The sequence below is a fragment of the Daucus carota genome, chromosome 3, assembly GCF_001625215.2.
Source record: "Daucus carota subsp. sativus chromosome 3, DH1 v3.0, whole genome shotgun sequence".
In the NCBI taxonomy this organism is placed as follows: Eukaryota; Viridiplantae; Streptophyta; class Magnoliopsida; order Apiales; family Apiaceae; genus Daucus; species Daucus carota.
This window is the reverse complement of record NC_030383.2, coordinates 25,065,219-25,083,843: the sequence shown is the minus strand read 5'-3', so window position 1 is coordinate 25,083,843 and position 18,625 is coordinate 25,065,219. Positions and strand designations below refer to the sequence as shown.

General features: G+C 38.8%; 1 protein-coding gene across 1 annotated transcript; it reads right to left on the bottom strand.

Moving 5' to 3' along the window:
* Nucleotides 1-17,873: 17,873 nt before the first annotated feature.
* LOC135151432 (uncharacterized) lies at nucleotides 17,874-18,508 on the bottom strand. The gene is made up of 2 exons (XM_064089881.1): nucleotides 18,175-18,508; nucleotides 17,874-18,070 (listed from the first exon to the last, which is right to left on the bottom strand). The coding sequence occupies exons 1-2, from the start codon at nucleotides 18,506-18,508 to the stop codon at nucleotides 17,874-17,876; spliced, it is 531 nt and encodes a 176-aa protein (XP_063945951.1).
* Between the last annotated feature and the right edge of the window lie 117 nt (nucleotides 18,509-18,625).

Here is an 18,625-nt window from a genome sequence, read left to right as displayed (position 1 = left end):
CAAACGAGCCAAAAATGAAACTACAAGTTGATTCCAATTTCAAACAACCGAAAATTAAGCTACAGGTTGTTTTCAACTTCAAACGGGTCTGGAATGAAGCTACAAGTTGTTTCCAACTTCAATCTAGTCAATAATGAAGCTACAAGTTGTTTCCGGGCTCAAACGAGCCAAGAATGAAACTACAAGTGGATTCCAATTTCAAACAATCGAAAATGAAGCTACAAGTTGTTTTCAACTTCAAACGAGTCTGGAATGAAGCTAAAAGTTGTTTACAACTTCAATCTAGTCAATAATTGTAACGCCCCCAAACCCGTATCCCCTGAATTTGGGTCGCCACATAAACATAGCATAACATAAACATCTTATATTACAACTCACACTTCCCACAAGTCCAGGGCTCGATACGCACTTACACATGGTCTTAGATTAAGATTACAATAATAAGTCCAAAGGTACCAACTACTAATATTATTATAAAGTAATACACCCTTGATGTAAGAGTCCGTCTTCGTACCCTTCTTCTTGCATTGACTTCACGCCTTGCTCTTTCCCTTGCTGTGGTACGCTTCCTGATTGTCCTCCTTATTCGAGCCATACTCTGTCTTTACTGTTAAAAGAAATAAATATTGCAAGTATGAGCAAATGATTTGCTCAGCAAGTTCTCATTTCAAGTGCAACATCACGGATATATGTATATCGAGGAGTTTAAACAGATATAACAATTAAGCAGGTTCAAGATGAAAGCTGCTGATAATCACATAAAGATCTCGATAAATCAAAGAATAAGAATAGCACTGGTCTCCATCCTTGATGGTTCCACTCCATGGCTCGATCACCGCCACTAAGTAGATACCACCCCGTAACGCCTTCACAGTCTGATCGCGACTTCGAACGGCGCCACACAGTTTCCCCCATTGTGTTGCTAGCATAAGGGTTATCATTTTCAACCCTTTAAGTTGTCCCACACAGAGACAGTAATAACGCTTCTCTTCCACGAATTAGAATTATTCGTGTTGACCAGTTTGTAAGATTCTTCCCCCTGAGTACAAGAAATGCCTTTATCAACAAAACTCCAAGTCACTTTCTGGAGCGAACAATGCACCTTTTCTAATTTAAAATCAAAGTCTTATAGATTACGAAAACTATGTAATCCAAATTTGCAATGAACGAGAGGGTCGATCCGTCTTGGTTATCAAACCCTTTACAGATCATATATCTCTTTAAGATTAGGACTCTAGGATTTAAATAAGATAGAGAATGCAACAAGAATTGAAGTCAATGGTACCGCTTCGGGAATAAGAATAGAATAGTTGTTAACCGAAAATTTTACAAGAATATTATATCTTTGTTAGAATGAATGAATTCTAGTTAAGGGTCTAGATATTTGAATGACGTGAATAATCATAAGTTGAAATAACTAATTGATTCAAGATAACGATTCTAAGAAATGATTCAGGCTTTTGAGACGGAAGCAAAGTGAAGATTTGCAAACCGAATTGGGCTTGTAGCAATGAAGGTGCCGGAATAATAATATAATTTCTACAAGCTTACACAATATAAGGGTTCGAAAGTCGGAAAATTTGATAATCTCTTTGGATGGTGAGTAACCCGAACAATGGATAAACTCATATCATGAAACAAAATTAGATAATAAACACGCGAAGTGAACGTCTGATCTTCAAGTAGCTGCTTCTGCTCGATCTTCAGTAATACTTGAGTATAAAATTATCGGAATTACAAGCAGCATTTCAAATATCATGTAATATATCCAACAAATAAATAAGGCATATTGGCATAACAAAGGTAGGGAATAGATAAACTTGCCTGTCGTCCTTTGCTATAATATTCCGTCTCAAATAAGATCCGCCTTTCCGGGAAGTAAAATATTCTAAATCACATAAAGTAGTGAATTTAGTACACCTATCGAATGAATTAATCTCAAAGGATGAGTATTTACATTTCCCCTTGACTAAGATTAGTCTCAATTAATCATATCCTTTAAGTTTAATACTAAGAATGTAATCATTTATAATTCCTTTAAATAATTACCCCTAATTATTTATGAATTATTATTCTGCATCTTTTGCACCTTTATAACTATATTTTAATAATAAATTCCTAAATTCATGAAGGATAACAAAATATACCATCCCAATAATCTATAACTCATTTCCTTAATTACTTATCTTATAATCCAAGAGACTCTCTAATTTAATTAACGACAAATAATAATTCCATGATTACTAAATTAATAGTAATACCTCTTACGGTTTATTAAGTGTCACATAGAACTAATGTATTGGTATTTCTAAATTTAATCTCCCAAACCCACTAAATCCATTACTACGATTTTAAATCCGATTATCCTTAATTATCAACTTTATTTATCTACAACCTTAATAGTCCACAAATTCACCAACTTATGTGACCTATACTTAATTTTATCTCAATGTTTCTCCAAATTAAATAATATCCACTAAATTAATTAATAGCTTATCCTTACACCCAAGCCTTTGGTTTCGTTATTCAATCCGAAATTACTAAATTAAGAATAATAATATATCTCAATATCCCACTCTCTTAAATTATTTCTAATTAAGTCTTACCCATCCAATTGTATTGTCTCCCCTTTTATTTTAATTAATCAACCACCCAAATTTAAAATCTCAATTTTATTTATTATTTTATTACCTATCATCTAATTAGTGATTTACCAATATACCCCCATCTTCCCCAACTATCCATTTTCTCCCCACCCACCTTCTCTCTCCCTTCTCCAGCCATTTCCCTCGGCTGCCGGCCGGAGCTCGGCTCCGGTGGCCTCGACGCCGCCCCTCTCTGCCTCATTCACATCATCTCTCCCTCTCCCTCTCTCTCTCTCTCTCTCTCTCTCCCCCCCCCCCCCCCCTCTCTCTCTCTCTCTCTCTCTCCTGCGCGAACCACCGTCGCCACCGCTGCTGCGGTGGCTCATCCTTGCCAGGCGCCCCTCGCCGGCTTCGATCTCCACTGCGGCGACTCCCTTTTGCCTCCACTCGCACACACTTACTCCGACCTCGCCCTCTATCTTCTCGGTAGCCTGCTTTCGTGCGCGACCCACACAGCCGCCGGCTTCTCTCCGCGTAACAGCCACTCGCCACCACCGCGGCGCGGCAGCGGCGTCGTCGTCGCCGTCGTTGCTGCGGCGGTTTGGCTTGCCGACGCCTTGGCGGCCTTCTCCGATCAAACCACACCCATAACCAACTTTCAAATCAAGCCATTCATGCCCAATACACAAAACCCCCAAATTTGTCAAGAACCCTAATTGTAATTTAAAACCCTAATTGTATCTCAAGGTTCCCAATTTTCAAATTCAGAGAAAGTAAAGAGCTGATAAATAATAAAAGATATTCATGTATATATATTTATGCATATACTCAAAATTGTGCTTGTGTGTGGACAAATTTGTGTGATGGAGTGGGGACCAACAGTATTTTTAAACTGATATTCACCATCAACTCCTTTACCATAAATGCACCACTATAAATCAGGGAGGGTAAAGAGTATTTACCTTAAATAGGACTGTTATGGATGAGTTGTATTTAGCTGATTTTCTTGAATACTATACGAATCTTTTACCCTTCCTTGCTACTTCTTCAATATTTTACCCCTTTTCTTGCTAATTCCTTGCTAGTGCTCTAATCTTCTATCCTTTCCTTGTGAGTTCTTCAATCTTCTACCACTTCCTTGTTAATTCCCCTTCCTTAGTAAATAAACTCTTACTCTAACTTGCAATATATATATAATCAAAGTAGTGTTTTCTTGTTTAACTTAACTTCATAATGAGCTACTAACATTATTACCCCTAGTTGTCATGAGCACTCCCTCTTGTCCAAAATCTCACACAATGTTTTGTATACTTCTTTGAACTACTTGGGCACCAAGTAACGTGCTTGGGCACCAAGTCACGTGACTTGGGCACCAAGTATCGTTACTTGGGCACTACACAATAAAATGAATCTATTTTGCCTATTATTTCCATTTTTCACTTATATTTAAGCGCGGTGAATTTTTTTTTTTTTTTTTTAACGACTTACATATATAAATTGCGAGTCGTTAATTCCTTAAATTTGTCAACTAACGAGCTTTCAACTAAATTCCGCTCTTCTAAATAAAATAGTTAATGCTTTCCTAAAGTTTAATGAATATATTTAATCTATTCGATCAAAGCTTAAATTTTTAATATTGCGCGCTATACCAATAATCACGCAAGATATTAATTTAATTATTATCACACCTTCACTAATTTGCTTAAACTAATATCTAGTCGATCCGATTTAAAAATGTCGTACACCATAGAATCTCTTTCTAATTTGTCAAATTTACCGCTCCTAAATTAATTCGAGATGAAACTTAAATTATTGATTCACGAAAAGTAGCGACTAATTAAATAAAATATATAGTCACATACCCTGAAGTTTGAGGTCGTTACAGTCTCTCCCCCTTAAGAGGATTCCGCCCTCGGAATCATAATTGATCTTCAAATAGGAAAGAGTAGTTCCTTCGCATTTCATCTTCTAATTCCCATGTAGCCTCCTCAACTGCTCGGTTCTTCCATATAACTTTGACTAACTTGACCTTCTTGGTTCTCAATTCTTGCAGTTTTGTGTCCACTATTTGTATTGGCTTTTCCTCGTAAGTCAAGTCGGGTTGCAGGTGCGCTGGCTCATATTCTAGAATGTGTCGTGTGTCGGTTTTGTAAGCCTTTAACAATGAGATGTGGAACACATCATGTATATGTTGCAAGTCAGGTGGTAGAGCTAACTGATAAGAAACTGTGCCAACTTTCTTTAAAATCTCAAATGGTCCAATAAAGCGAGGACTTAACTTATTTCTCTTTCCAAACCTTACCACTCCTTTCCAAGGTGATACTTTTAACAACACTTTCTCCCCAACCTCAAAAGTCTTGTCTTTCCTTCCCAAATCAGCATACTTCTTTTGCCTATCTTGAGCAGCCACTAACCTCTTCTTGATTCTATCAACCGATTGTTTTGTTTGCTCGATCAATTCGGGTCCTAACAACCGTTTTTCTCCAATTTCATCCCAACATATTGGCGATCTACACTTTCTTCCATACAAAGCTTCGTAAGGAGCCATCCCAATGCTCGAGTGGTAGCTATTGTTGTAGGCAAATTCCACCAAAGGCAAGTGATCATCCCAATTTCCTTTAAAATCTAAAGAACAAGCTCGTAACATATCCTCGATGGTTTGAATCGTTCGTTCACTTTGTCCGTCGGTTTGTGGATGATATGCAGTGCTCAGGTTCAACTTCGTCCCTAAACATTCTTGAAAGCTTTGCCAGAATCTGGAAGTGAATCTTGCATCTCTGTCGGACACAATTGACACATGAACACCATGGCGTGTCACGATCTCCTTTATATAAATACTTACCAACTTCTCGATGGTATACTTGTCACTGATTGGTAAGAAATGGGCTGATTTTGTGAGTGTATCTATAACAACCCAAATAGCATCATGCTTGCACCGCGTTTGTGGTAGCCCTACAATGAAATCCATAGTAATGTGTTCCCACTTCCATTCGGGAATCTCTAAGGGTTGTAGTAGTCCACTGGGTCTTTGGTGTTCTGCTTTCACTCTTTGACAAGTTAAACATCTACTCACCCAATCTGCAATTTCCCGCTTCATATTTGGCCACCAATAATGCTTTTTAAGATCTTGATACATCTTGGTACTTCCTGGGTGTACTGAATATCTTGAGTCGTGTGCCTCACTCAGAATCTCATCTTTCAATTCCATAACCCTGGGAATCCATATCCTATTAGCAAATCTTTTAATTCCTTTCTCATCCTTCGGACACAAGTACTCTTCTCCGGTTAGATCCTCTCTTTGTTCTTCCATTACTTTTTCCTGACATCTCCGGATCTTCTCTAGTAGTTCAGGTTGTAATACCATCTCATAAAATCTTTCTCCCTCCAAACTCAAATCTCTGATTTCTAATTCTAAATTCTCTATGTCCTTCTTCAACTCTTCAGGTAAGGTTAACATATTTAATCTCTCCTTTCTACTTAGTGCATCAGCCACTACATTTGCCTTGCCAGGATGATAATTAATCGAGCAATCATAGTCCTTGATCAATTCTAACCATCTCCTTTGCCTCATATTCAACTCCTTTTGAGTAAATAGATACTTCAAGCTCTTGTGATCGGTGTATATTTCACACTTCTCGCCGTACAGGTAATGTCGCCAAATCTTTAATGCGAACACAATCGCTGCCAGTTCTAAATCATGTGTAGGATACCTTAATTCATAATCATTTAACTGCCTAGAAGCGTAAGCAATTACCTTATCATGTTGCATCAAAACGCATCCTAATCCTTTGTGAGAAGCATCACTATAAATCACGAAGTTGCCACCTTCATCGGGTAGTGCTAGGACAGGAGCCGTAGTAAGTCTTTTCTTTAGTTCTTGAAAGCTTTCTTCGCACTTTGGAGTCCACTCAAATTTTTCATCCTTTCTAGTTAATCGTGTAAGTGGTGTCGCAATTCTCGCGAAATCCTGTACGAACCTTCGATAATAACCAGCTAGTCCTAGAAAGCTTCTTACTTCAGTCGGATTCCTTGGTCTTTCCCAACTTGACACCGCTTCTATCTTTGCAGGGTCCACCGATATGCCTTCTCTAGAAACTATGTGTCCAAGGAATTGTACTTGCTCCAGCCAAAATTCGCATTTTGAAAACTTCGCGTACAACTTCTCCTTTCTCAAAATTTCCAATACTATTCTTAGATGCTCCACATGTTCCTCTCTTGTTTTGGAATAGATCAAAATGTCATCGATGAAAACAATTACGAATTTATCCAAATATTTCTTGAATATTCTATTCATGAGATCCATAAAAGCTGCAGGTGCATTGGTTAGTCCAAAAGGCATCACCAAAAACTCATAATGCCCATATCTAGTTCTGAAAGCCGTTTTGGGTACGTCTTCTGGCTTAATCTTAAGTTGATGGTAGCCTGACCTTAAATCGATCTTAGAAAAATGAGCCGCTCCTTTCAGTTGATCGAATAAATCGTCAATCCTTGGTAAAGGATACTTGTTCTTGATCGTCATCTTATTCAATTCCCTATAATCAATACACAACCTCATACTCCCGTCTTTTTTCTTAACGAATAACACTGGGGCTCCCCACGGGGACACGCTTGGTCTAATGACTCCTTTCTTGAGTAATTCTTGTAATTGTGTGGCTAGTTCTTTCATTTCAGTTGGTGCCATTCTATAAGGAGCTTTAGATATGGGTGCAGTACCTGGCACAAGGTCTATAGTGAACTCAATCTCTCTATCTGGGGGTAATCCTGGCAACTCTTCAGGAAACACGTCTATATATTTATTTACTACCGGAATTTCTTCTATTTTAGGACTTTGCTTCTTTGTGTCTATCACATGTGCTAAGTAAGCCTGACACCCTTGACGAAGCAGTTTCTTGGCTTGGATCATAGTTAGAAACTTCTTATGATGTTTTTGCCCCCTCAGAATTACTCTCTTCCCATTATCACCCCTTAAACTTACACGCTTTCGTCTACAGTTAATTTGAGCATCATAACGCGTTAACCAATCCATTCCGAGTATCACCTCAAACTCCCCTAATTTAAAAGGAATCAAATCTACCGTGAAAAGTTGTTTCTGAATCATTACTTCACAATTAGGGCACACTTGATCCACAGTGATCACTTCTTGATTCGCTATTTCTATGTTCATAGATTCCTCTAAAGGTATTGAAACAATTCCCAACTTTCGCATGAAATTAACGGAAATAAATGATTTGGTAGCACCTGAATCAATTAATACACAAGCATCTTGAGAATTTATCGGAAGCGTACCTGAAATAACGTCATTATTGGCTATGGCATCATTCAGTGTCATATTGAAAGTGCGTGCAGTGGGTTTGCTATTTTCAGAAGATGCTAGTAGCTTCGGAACATTGCTTTCCTTACGTGGCGCTCGACAATCTTTGGCCATGTCGCCCTTCTTTCCACGGCTAAAGCAAGTAATCGCCTTTTCTTTACATTTGGAGGCATAGTGCCCTTTCTTTCCGCAGAGAAAACAAGTAGCAGACTCCTGATGACATGGTGCTGGGTGATTCTTTCCACAGGTTTTACATTCTGGATATGAGGGTCTCCCCTGAAGAGAGTTTGCAGTTTGTGGAGGTCGGGCTTTCTGACTCCTTTCTTGACTTCCTTGACTCTCATTCCGAAGTGTCTTTTCTTTGTTAAATTCCCTTTTTACAAAAGGCCTCTTCGTATTTGGGTTCCACACCTTTTTCCCCTGGTTGCGATCCATCTGCGGCGCCTTCCGCTTCCTATCATTCTTTTCCCGGTTGTAGAGTTCACTTCCGCTTTCCACGATTGCCGCTTTTTGCACAACAGTTGAATAATTGGTGAGTTCAAAGACAGCAACCCTGCTTCGAATCCAGGGTTTCAACCCTTGTTGAAATCGACGTGCCCTTTTTTCTTCAGTATCAACATAATGTGGTACAAACCTTGCGAGTTCCGTGAACTTGGCTTCATAGTCAGCCACCGACATGTTCCCTTGCTTAAGTTCCAAGAATTTAAGCTCCATTTGGTTCTCCAGGTACTTAGGATAATACTTTTCTAAGAATAGTTCCGTAAACCTTTCCCAAGTTATGACATTAGCCCCTTCTAAACCCTTCTTTGCCTCCCACCAGTAATTAGCTTCCCCTTTCAACATATATGACGCAAATAATGTCTTTTTATCTTCTTCCACACTCACTATCTCAAAGGCTTTCTCAATCTCCTTTAACCAAGTTCTGGCCTCTATAGGATTTGTGGTCCCTTTGAACTCGGGAGGTTGCAGGGACTTGAAAGATTTGAAAGAAACGGCATGTTTGGTGAGTTGACTCGAAGAACCTTTGTCAGAATTAGCTTGAAGATTTTGTTGAAGAAGATTGACAAGTAGTTGGACAGGATTTGGTTCAAATCCAGGTGGAACATCTGGTGTTGGCTCATCAGTTGAGTTGTTATTCGGGTTTGAACTCATCTTGTTGCTATTAAGAATGAATAAAAGAAGGATTAATAGATTTCTTCAACATATATATAATCAAAAGTAAAACGGATGCAAATTTTCAATGTAATTGATACAACAATTGAAATCGGTTCGTATTATTGGTAGGCAAGGATCAATGGTAACGAAGTTGAATATTCTAAAAACATTCAAGAGAGAGATTCTTTTTCTTTTCTTTTCTTTTCTTTTTTTTTCTCTCTTTTTTTTTTTCTTTTTTTTTTTTTTGAAGTTCGATAGATAAAGTACAAGAGATCATAAGATATAGATGATGGTAAAGCAAGTACGAGCAGTAATCATGATAATAGTGCAGAAAAAGTAAACCATCCATCATCAATAGTACTAGAAATCATCATATAGATACCAAGTTTCGAGTACAAAAGAGACCATAACCCGTAGTATCTAGTCTGATCATCACTAACAAGTACATCATCAAGTCTAGTCATCACTAATAAATACATCATCATAGCTGGCATATCTGCATCTACATCATGACCTAACTACATAACTACTGCCAGAAAGATCAACTATCGAAACTATCAAGTCTGCATCAAAACAAAAGGATATGCACGACTCTCTAATCCCGAAACACTACAATGTCAGCAGTCATATGATAAGCAAAAGTAATACTCGGAATCCACTGGTGCTAGTAATGTGATCCCGCAAAAAGGTGAGACTATATCGATGGATCAGCGTCCGAAGATCTCGGACACCCGGCGTAGAAACTCTGACCGAGCTAGGTCAACCAGGATGGCAACATGGGTAGCATCAACAAGTCCTGTGCTGGTGGAAGGAAGGTGCTGGAGGTCAAACTGAAGTCCCTCGAACACAGAAACGGCAACCTGATGAACTATATCTGCCCCAGTATCTCTCGGCAAGAACCCATATCCAGCTGGAGCAGTGAAAGGAGCAGGAGGTCCAAAAGTCATAAAACTATCCCAGCTGGGGTAGACAGAATCCACATACTGATCAAGAACACTCTGGTACTGATGTGCTAAAGCCATATACTCCGAGTGCATAGTAGAGCTCATCATAGCCCAATCCGCCCAATCTGCGAGTGACATAGGAGCAGACGCCCCAAGAGAGCCCGTAGGAGTCTGTGAAACTGGTGCTGATATCATAGGAATACCCGGTGCATGAACCGGAATCTCCGAAGTAGTAACAACGGGCTGCTCTATCTGAACTCTCGGCTCAGGAACCGAGTAAACCGGTGCTGGAGTAACAAAGGATGGAGTAGAGAACTCCGCAACTGGAGCAGAAACTGAAAACTCAAACCGATACCTATCAGCGGTGGGCATCGCAGCAAACTCAGGGGTATAAGTAGAAACCTCTGAGGTAGGAGTCTGAAAGTAACTGAGTAACTCTAGAATGTCAGGATCACCATCGCTCCTCTGAACAGGTGCAGTCACATAAGTAGGAGGAGTGGTGACAACATCAGTAGTGATCGCTGGTACAGTAGTAATAGTAGGTAGTGAGCGGAAAGGTGACTCTAGTCCCTCACTCTGAATCTGCTCTCCTAAGTCGGGTATCTCTGAGTCAGAAGAGTCCACAAGATCAATAACCACAGGAGATGGAGGCTCCAGAATCTGAATCGATGAGTCCTCCGAACCACTGTCCACAAAGATAATCTCCATCGAAGGGTCGCTATCATAGCTAGAGTCAGAGTACCCCATGAGAGATCGGCCTCGAACGTCACCGGATCCTGCCATCTATACACATAACACTAAGGGTTACTTAAGATGCATATATTTAATCATATAACTAATAGAGTCTAGTGACTCTCAGGGTCTACTTGGTTCGTATGTCCTCCCGCATACGCACAAATCGATATATATAAATGTATATATATCTTTACAACTCTCATTGGTGAATCTTACCCTCACCAGTTATATGCCTAGGTTCTCGTGTCCTAAGGATATAACACCGCTCTGATACCAAATCTGTAACGCCCCCAAACCCGTATCCCCTGAATTTGGGTCGCCACATAAACATAGCATAACATAAACATCTTATATTACAACTCACACTTCCCACAAGTCCAGGGATCGATACGCACTTACACATGGTCTTAGATTAAGATTACAATAATAAGTCCAAAGGTACCAACTACTAATATTATTATAAAGTAATACACCCTTGATGTAAGAGTCCGTCTTCGTACCCTTCTTCTTGCATTGACTTCACGCCTTGCTCTTTCCCTTGCTGTGGTACGCTTCCTGATTGTCCTCCTTATTCGAGCCATACTCTGTCTTTACTGTTAAAAGAAATAAATATTGCAAGTATGACCAAATGATTTGCTCAGCAAGTTCTCATTTCAAGTGCAACATCACGGATATATGTATATCGAGGAGTTTAAACAGATATAACAATTAAGCAGGTTCAAGATGAAAGCTGCTGATAATCACATAAAGATCTCGATAAATCAAAGAATAAGAATAGCACTGGTCTCCATCCTTGATGGTTCCACTCCATGGCTCGATCACCGCCACTAAGTAGATACCACCCCGTAACGCCTTCGCAGTCTGATCGCGACTTCGAACGGCGCCACACAGTTTCCCCCATTGTGTTGCTAGCATAAGGGTTATCATTTTCAACCCTTTAAGTTGTCTCACACAGAGACAGTAATAACGCTTCTCTTCCACGAATTAGAATTATTCGTGTTGACCAGTTTGTAAGATTCTTCCCCCTGAGTACAAGAAATGCCTCTTTTATCAACAAAACTCCAAGTCACTTTCTGGAGCGAACAATGCACCTTTTCTAATTTAAAATCAAAGTCTTATAGATTACGAAAACTATGTAATCCAAATTAGCAATGAACGAGAGGGTCGATCCGTCTTGGTTATCAAACCCTTTACAGATCATATATCTCTTTAAGATTAGGACTCTAGGATTTAAATAAGATAGAGAATGCAACAAGAATTGAAGTCAATGGTACCGCTTCGGGAATAAGAATAGAATAGTTGTTAACCGAAAATTTTACAAGAATATTATATCTTTGTTAGAATGAATGAATTCTAGTTAAGGGTCTAGATATTTGAATGACGTGAATAATCATAAGTTGAAATAACTAATTGATTCAAGATAACGATTCTAAGAAATGATTCAGGCTTTTGAGACGGAAGCAAAGTGAAGATTTGCAAACCGAATTGGGCTTGTAGCAATGAAGGTGCCGGAATAATAATATAATTTCTACAAGCTTACACAATATAAGGGTTCGAAAGTCGGAAAATTTGATAATCTCTTTGGATGGTGAGTAACCCGAACAATGGATAAACTCATATCATGAAACAAAATTAGATAATAAACACGCGAAGTGAACGTCTGATCTTCAAGTAGCTGCTTCTGCTCGATCTTCAGTAATACTTGAGTATAAAATTATCGGAATTACAAGCAGCATTTCAAATATCATGTAATATATCCAACAAATAAATAAGGCATATTGGCATAACAAAGGTAGGGAATAGATAAACTTGCCTGTCGTCCTTTGCTATAATATTCCGTCTCAAATAAGATCCGCCTTTCCGGGAAGTAAAATATTCTAAATCACATAAAGTAGTGAATTTAGTACACCTATCGAATGAATTAATCTCAAAGGATGAGTATTTACATTTCCCCTTGACTAAGATTAGTCTCAATTAATCATATCCTTTAAGTTTAATACTAAGAATGTAATCATTTATAATTCCTTTAAATAATTACCCCTAATTATTTATGAATTATTATTCTGCATCTTTTGCACCTTTATAACTATATTTTAATAATAAATTCCTAAATTCATGAAGGATAACAAAATATACCATCCCAATAATCTATAACTCATTTCCTTAATTACTTATCTTATAATCCAAGAGACTCTCTAATTTAATTAACGACAAATAATAATTCCATGATTACTAAATTAATAGTAATACCTCTTACGGTTTATTAAGTGTCACATAGAACTAATGTATTGGTATTTCTAAATTTAATCTCCCAAACCCACTAAATCCATTACTACGATTTTAAATCCGATTATCCTTAATTATCAACTTTATTTATCTACAACCTTAATAGTCCACAAATTCACCAACTTATGTGACCTATACTTAATTTTATCTCAATGTTTGTCCAAATTAAATAATATCCACTAAATTAATTAATAGCTTATCCTTACACCCAAGCCTTTGGTTTCGTTATTCAATCCGAAATTACTAAATTAAGAATAATAATATATCTCAATATCCCACTCTCTTAATTATTTCTAATTAAGTCTTACCCATCCAATTGTATTGTCTCCCCTTTTATTTTAATTAATCAACCACCCAAATTTAAAATCTCAATTTTATTTATTATTTTATTACCTATCATCTAATTAGTGATTTACCAATATACCCCCATCTTCCCCAACTATCCATTTTCTCCCCACCCACCTTCTCTCTCCCTTCTCCAGCCATTTCCCTCGGCTGCCGGCCGGAGCTCGGCTCCGGTGGCCTCGACGCCGCCCCTCTCTGCCTCATTCACATCATCTCTCCCTCTCCCTCTCTCTCTCTCTCCCCCCCCCCTCTCTCTCTCTCTCTCTCTCTCTCTCTCTCTCTCTCTCCTGCGCGAACCACCGTCGCCACCGCTGCTGCGGTGGCTCATCCTTGCCAGGCGCCCCTCGCCGGCTTCGATCTCCACTGCGGCGACTCCCTTTTGCCTCCACTCGCACACACTTACTCCGACCTCGCCCTCTATCTTCTCGGTAGCCTGCTTTCGTGCGCGACCCACACAGCCGCCGGCTTCTCTCCGCGTAACAGCCACTCGCCACCACCGCGGCGCGGCAGCGGCGTCGTCGTCGCCGTCGTTGCTGCGGCGGTTCGGCTTGCCGACGCCGTGGCGGCCTTCTCCGATCAAACCACACCCATAACCAACTTTCAAATCAAGCCATTCATGCCCAATACACAAAACCCCCAAATTTGTCAAGAACCCTAATTGTAATTTAAAACCCTAATTGTATCTCAAGGTTCCCAATTTTCAAATTCAGAGAAAGTAAAGAGCTGATAAATAATAAAAGATATTCATGTATATATATTTATGCATATACTCAAAATTGTGCTTGTGTGTGGACAAATTTGTGTGATGGAGTGGGGACCAACAGTATTTTTAAACTGATATTCACCATCAACTCCTTTACCATAAATGCACCACTATAAATCAGGGAGGGTAAAGAGTATTTACCTTAAATAGGACTGTTATGGATGAGTTGTATTTAGCTGATTTTCTTGAATACTATACGAATCTTTTACCCTTCCTTGCTACTTCTTCAATATTTTACCCCTTTTCTTGCTAATTCCTTGCTAGTGCTCTAATCTTCTATCCTTTCCTTGTGAGTTCTTCAATCTTCTACCACTTCCTTGTTAATTCCCCTTCCTTAGTAAATAAACTCTTACTCTAACTTGCAATATATATATAATCAAAGTAGTGTTTTCTTGTTTAACTTAACTTCATAATGAGCTACTAACATTATTACCCCTAGTTGTCATGAGCACTCCCTCTTGTCCAAAATCTCACACAATGTTTTGTATACTTCTTTGAACTACTTGGGCACCAAGTAACGTGCTTGGGCACCAAGTCACGTGACTTGGGCACCAAGTATCGTTACTTGGGCACTACACAATAAAATGAATCTATTTTGCCTATTATTTCCATTTTTCACTTATATTTAAGCGCGGTGAATTTTTTTTTTTTTTTTTTAACGACTTACATATATAAATTGCGAGTCGTTAATTCCTTAAATTTGTCAACTAACGAGCTTTCAACTAAATTCCGCTCTTCTAAATAAAATAGTTAATGCTTTCCTAAAGTTTAATGAATATATTTAATCTATTCGATCAAAGCTTAAATTTTAATATTGCGCGCTATACCAATAATCACGCAAGATATTAATTTAATTATTATCACACCTTCACTAATTTGCTTAAACTAATATCTAGTCGATCCGATTTAAAAATGTCGTACACCATAGAATCTCTTTCTAATTTGTCAAATTTACCGCTCCTAAATTAATTCGAGATGAAACTTAAATTATTGATTCACGAAAAGTAGCGACTAATTAAATAAAATATATAGTCACATACCCTGAAGTTTGAGGTCGTTACAGTCTCTCCCCCTTAAGAGGATTCCGCCCTCGGAATCATAATTGATCTTCAAATAGGAAAGAGTAGTTCCTTCGCATTTCATCTTCTAATTCCCATGTAGCCTCCTCAACTGCTCGGTTCTTCCATATAACTTTGACTAACTTGACCTTCTTGGTTCTCAATTCTTGCAGTTTTGTGTCCACTATTTGTATTGGCTTTTCCTCGTAAGTCAAGTCGGGTTGCAGGTGCGCTGGCTCATATTCTAGAATGTGTCGTGTGTCGGTTTTGTAAGCCTTTAACAATGAGATGTGGAACACATCATGTATATGTTGCAAGTCAGGTGGTAGAGCTAACTGATAAGAAACTGTGCCAACTTTCTTTAAAATCTCAAATGGTCCAATAAAGCGAGGACTTAACTTATTTCTCTTTCCAAACCTTACCACTCCTTTCCAAGGTGATACTTTTAACAACACTTTCTCCCCAACCTCAAAAGTCTTGTCTTTCCTTCCCAAATCAGCATACTTCTTTTGCCTATCTTGAGCAGCCACTAACCTCTTCTTGATTCTATCAACCGATTGTTTTGTTTGCTCGATCAATTCGGGTCCTAACAACCGTTTTTCTCCAATTTCATCCCAACATATTGGCGATCTACACTTTCTTCCATACAAAGCTTCGTAAGGAGCCATCCCAATGCTCGAGTGGTAGCTATTGTTGTAGGCAAATTCCACCAAAGGCAAGTGATCATCCCAATTTCCTTTAAAATCTAAAGAACAAGCTCGTAACATATCCTCGATGGTTTGAATCGTTCGTTCACTTTGTCCGTCGGTTTGTGGATGATATGCAGTGCTCAGGTTCAACTTCGTCCCTAAACATTCTTGAAAGCTTTGCCAGAATCTGGAAGTGAATCTTGCATCTCTGTCGGACACAATTGACACATGAACACCATGGCGTGTCACGATCTCCTTTATATAAATACTTACCAACTTCTCGATGGTATACTTGTCACTGATTGGTAAGAAATGGGCTGATTTTGTGAGTGTATCTATAACAACCCAAATAGCATCATGCTTGCACCGCGTTTGTGGTAGCCCTACAATGAAATCCATAGTAATGTGTTCCCACTTCCATTCGGGAATCTCTAAGGGTTGTAGTAGTCCACTGGGTCTTTGGTGTTCTGCTTTCACTCTTTGACAAGTTAAACATCTACTCACCCAATCTGCAATTTCCCGCTTCATATTTGGCCATCAATAATGCTTTTTAAGATCTTGATACATCTTGGTACTTCCTGGGTGTACTGAATATCTTGAGTCGTGTGCCTCACTCAGAATCTCATCTTTCAATTCCATAACCCTGGGAATCCATATCCTATTAGCAAATCTTTTAATTCCTTTCTCATCCTTCGGACACAAGTACTCTTCTCCGGTTAGATCCTCTCTTTGTTCTTCCATTACTTTTCCTGACATCTCCGGATCTTCTCTAGTAGTTCAGGTTGTAATACCATCTCATAAATCTTTCTCCCTCCAAACTCAAATCTCTGATTTCTAATTCTAAATTCTCTATGTCCTTCTTCAACTCTTCAGGTAAGGTTGACATATTTAATCTCTCCTTTCTACTTAGTGCATCAGCCACTACATTTGCCTTGCCAGGATGATAATTAATCGAGCAATCATAGTCCTTGATCAATTCTAACCATCTCCTTTGCCTCATATTCAACTCCTTTTGAGTAAATAGATACTTCAAGCTCTTGTGATCGGTGTATATTTCACACTTCTCGCCGTACAGGTAATGTCGCCAAATCTTTAATGCGAACACAATCGCTGCCAGTTCTAAATCATGTGTAGGATACCTTAATTCATAATCATTTAACTGCCTAGAAGCGTAAGCAATTACCTTATCATGTTGCATCAAAACGCATCCTAATCCTTTGTGAGAAGCATCACTATAAATCACGAAGTTGCCACCTTCATCGGGTAGTGCTAGGACAGGAGCCGTAGTAAGTCTTTTCTTTAGTTCTTGAAAGCTTTCTTCGCACTTTGGAGTCACTCAAATTTTTCATCCTTCTAGTTAATCGTGTAAGTGGTGTCGCAATTCTCGCGAAATCCTGTACGAACCTTCGATAATAACCAGCTAGTCCTAGGAAAGCTTCTTACTTCAGTCGGATTCCTTGGTCTTTCCCAACTTGACACCGCTTCTATCTTTGCAGGGTCCACCGATATGCCTTCTCTAGAAACTATGTGTCCAGGAATTGTACTTGCTCCAGCCAAAATTCGCATTTTGAAAACTTCGCGTTACAACTTCTCCTTTCTCAAAATTTCCAATACTATTCTTAGATGCTCCACATGTTCCTCTCTTGTTTTGGAATAGATCAAAATGTCATCGATGAAAACAATTACGAATTTATCCAAATATTTCTTGAATATTCTATTCATGAGATCCATAAAAGCTGCTGCAGGTGCATTGGTTAGTCCAAAAGGCATCACCAAAAACTCATAATGCCCATATCTAGTTCTGAAAGCCGTTTTGGGTACGTCTTCTGGCTTAATCTTAAGTTGATGGTAGCCTGACCTTAAATCGATCTTAGAAAAATGAGCCGCTCCTTTCAGTTGATCGAATAAATCGTCAATCCTTGGTAAAGGATACTTGTTCTTGATCGTCATCTTATTCAATTCCCTATAATCAATACACAACCTCATACTCCCGTCTTTTTTCTTAACGAATAACACTGGGGCTCCCCACGGGACACGCTTGGTCTAATGACTCTTTCTCGAGTAATTCTTGTAATTGTGTGGCTAGTTCTTTCATTTCAGTTGGTGCCATTCTATAAGGAGCTTTAGATATGGGTGCAGTACCTGGCACAAGGTCTATAGTGAACTCAATCTCTCTATCTGGGGGTAATCCTGGCAACTCTTCAGGAAAACACGTCTATATATTTATTTACTACCGGAATTTCTTCTATTTTAGGACTTGCTTTGCTTTTGTGTCTATCACATGTGCTAAGTAAGCCTGACACCCTGACGAAGCAGTTTCTTGGCTTGGATCATAGTTAGAAACTTCTTATGATGTTTTTGCCCCCTCAGAATTACTCTCTTCCCATTATCACCCCTTAAACTTACACGCTTTCGTCTACAGTTAATTTGAGCATCATAACGCGTTAACCAATCCATTCCGAGTATCACCTCAAACTCCCCTAATTTAAAAGGAATCAAATCTACCGTGAAAAGTTGTTTCTGAATCATTACTTCACAATTAGGGCACACTTGATCCACAGTGATCACTTCTTGATTCGCTATTTCTATGTTCATAGATTCCTCTAAAGGTATTGAAACAATTCCCAACTTTCGCATGAAATTAACGGAAATAAATGATTTGGTAGCACCTGAATCAATTAATACACAAGCATCTTGCGAATTTATCGGAAGCGTACCTGAAATAAGTCCTTATTGGCTAGGGCATCATTCAGT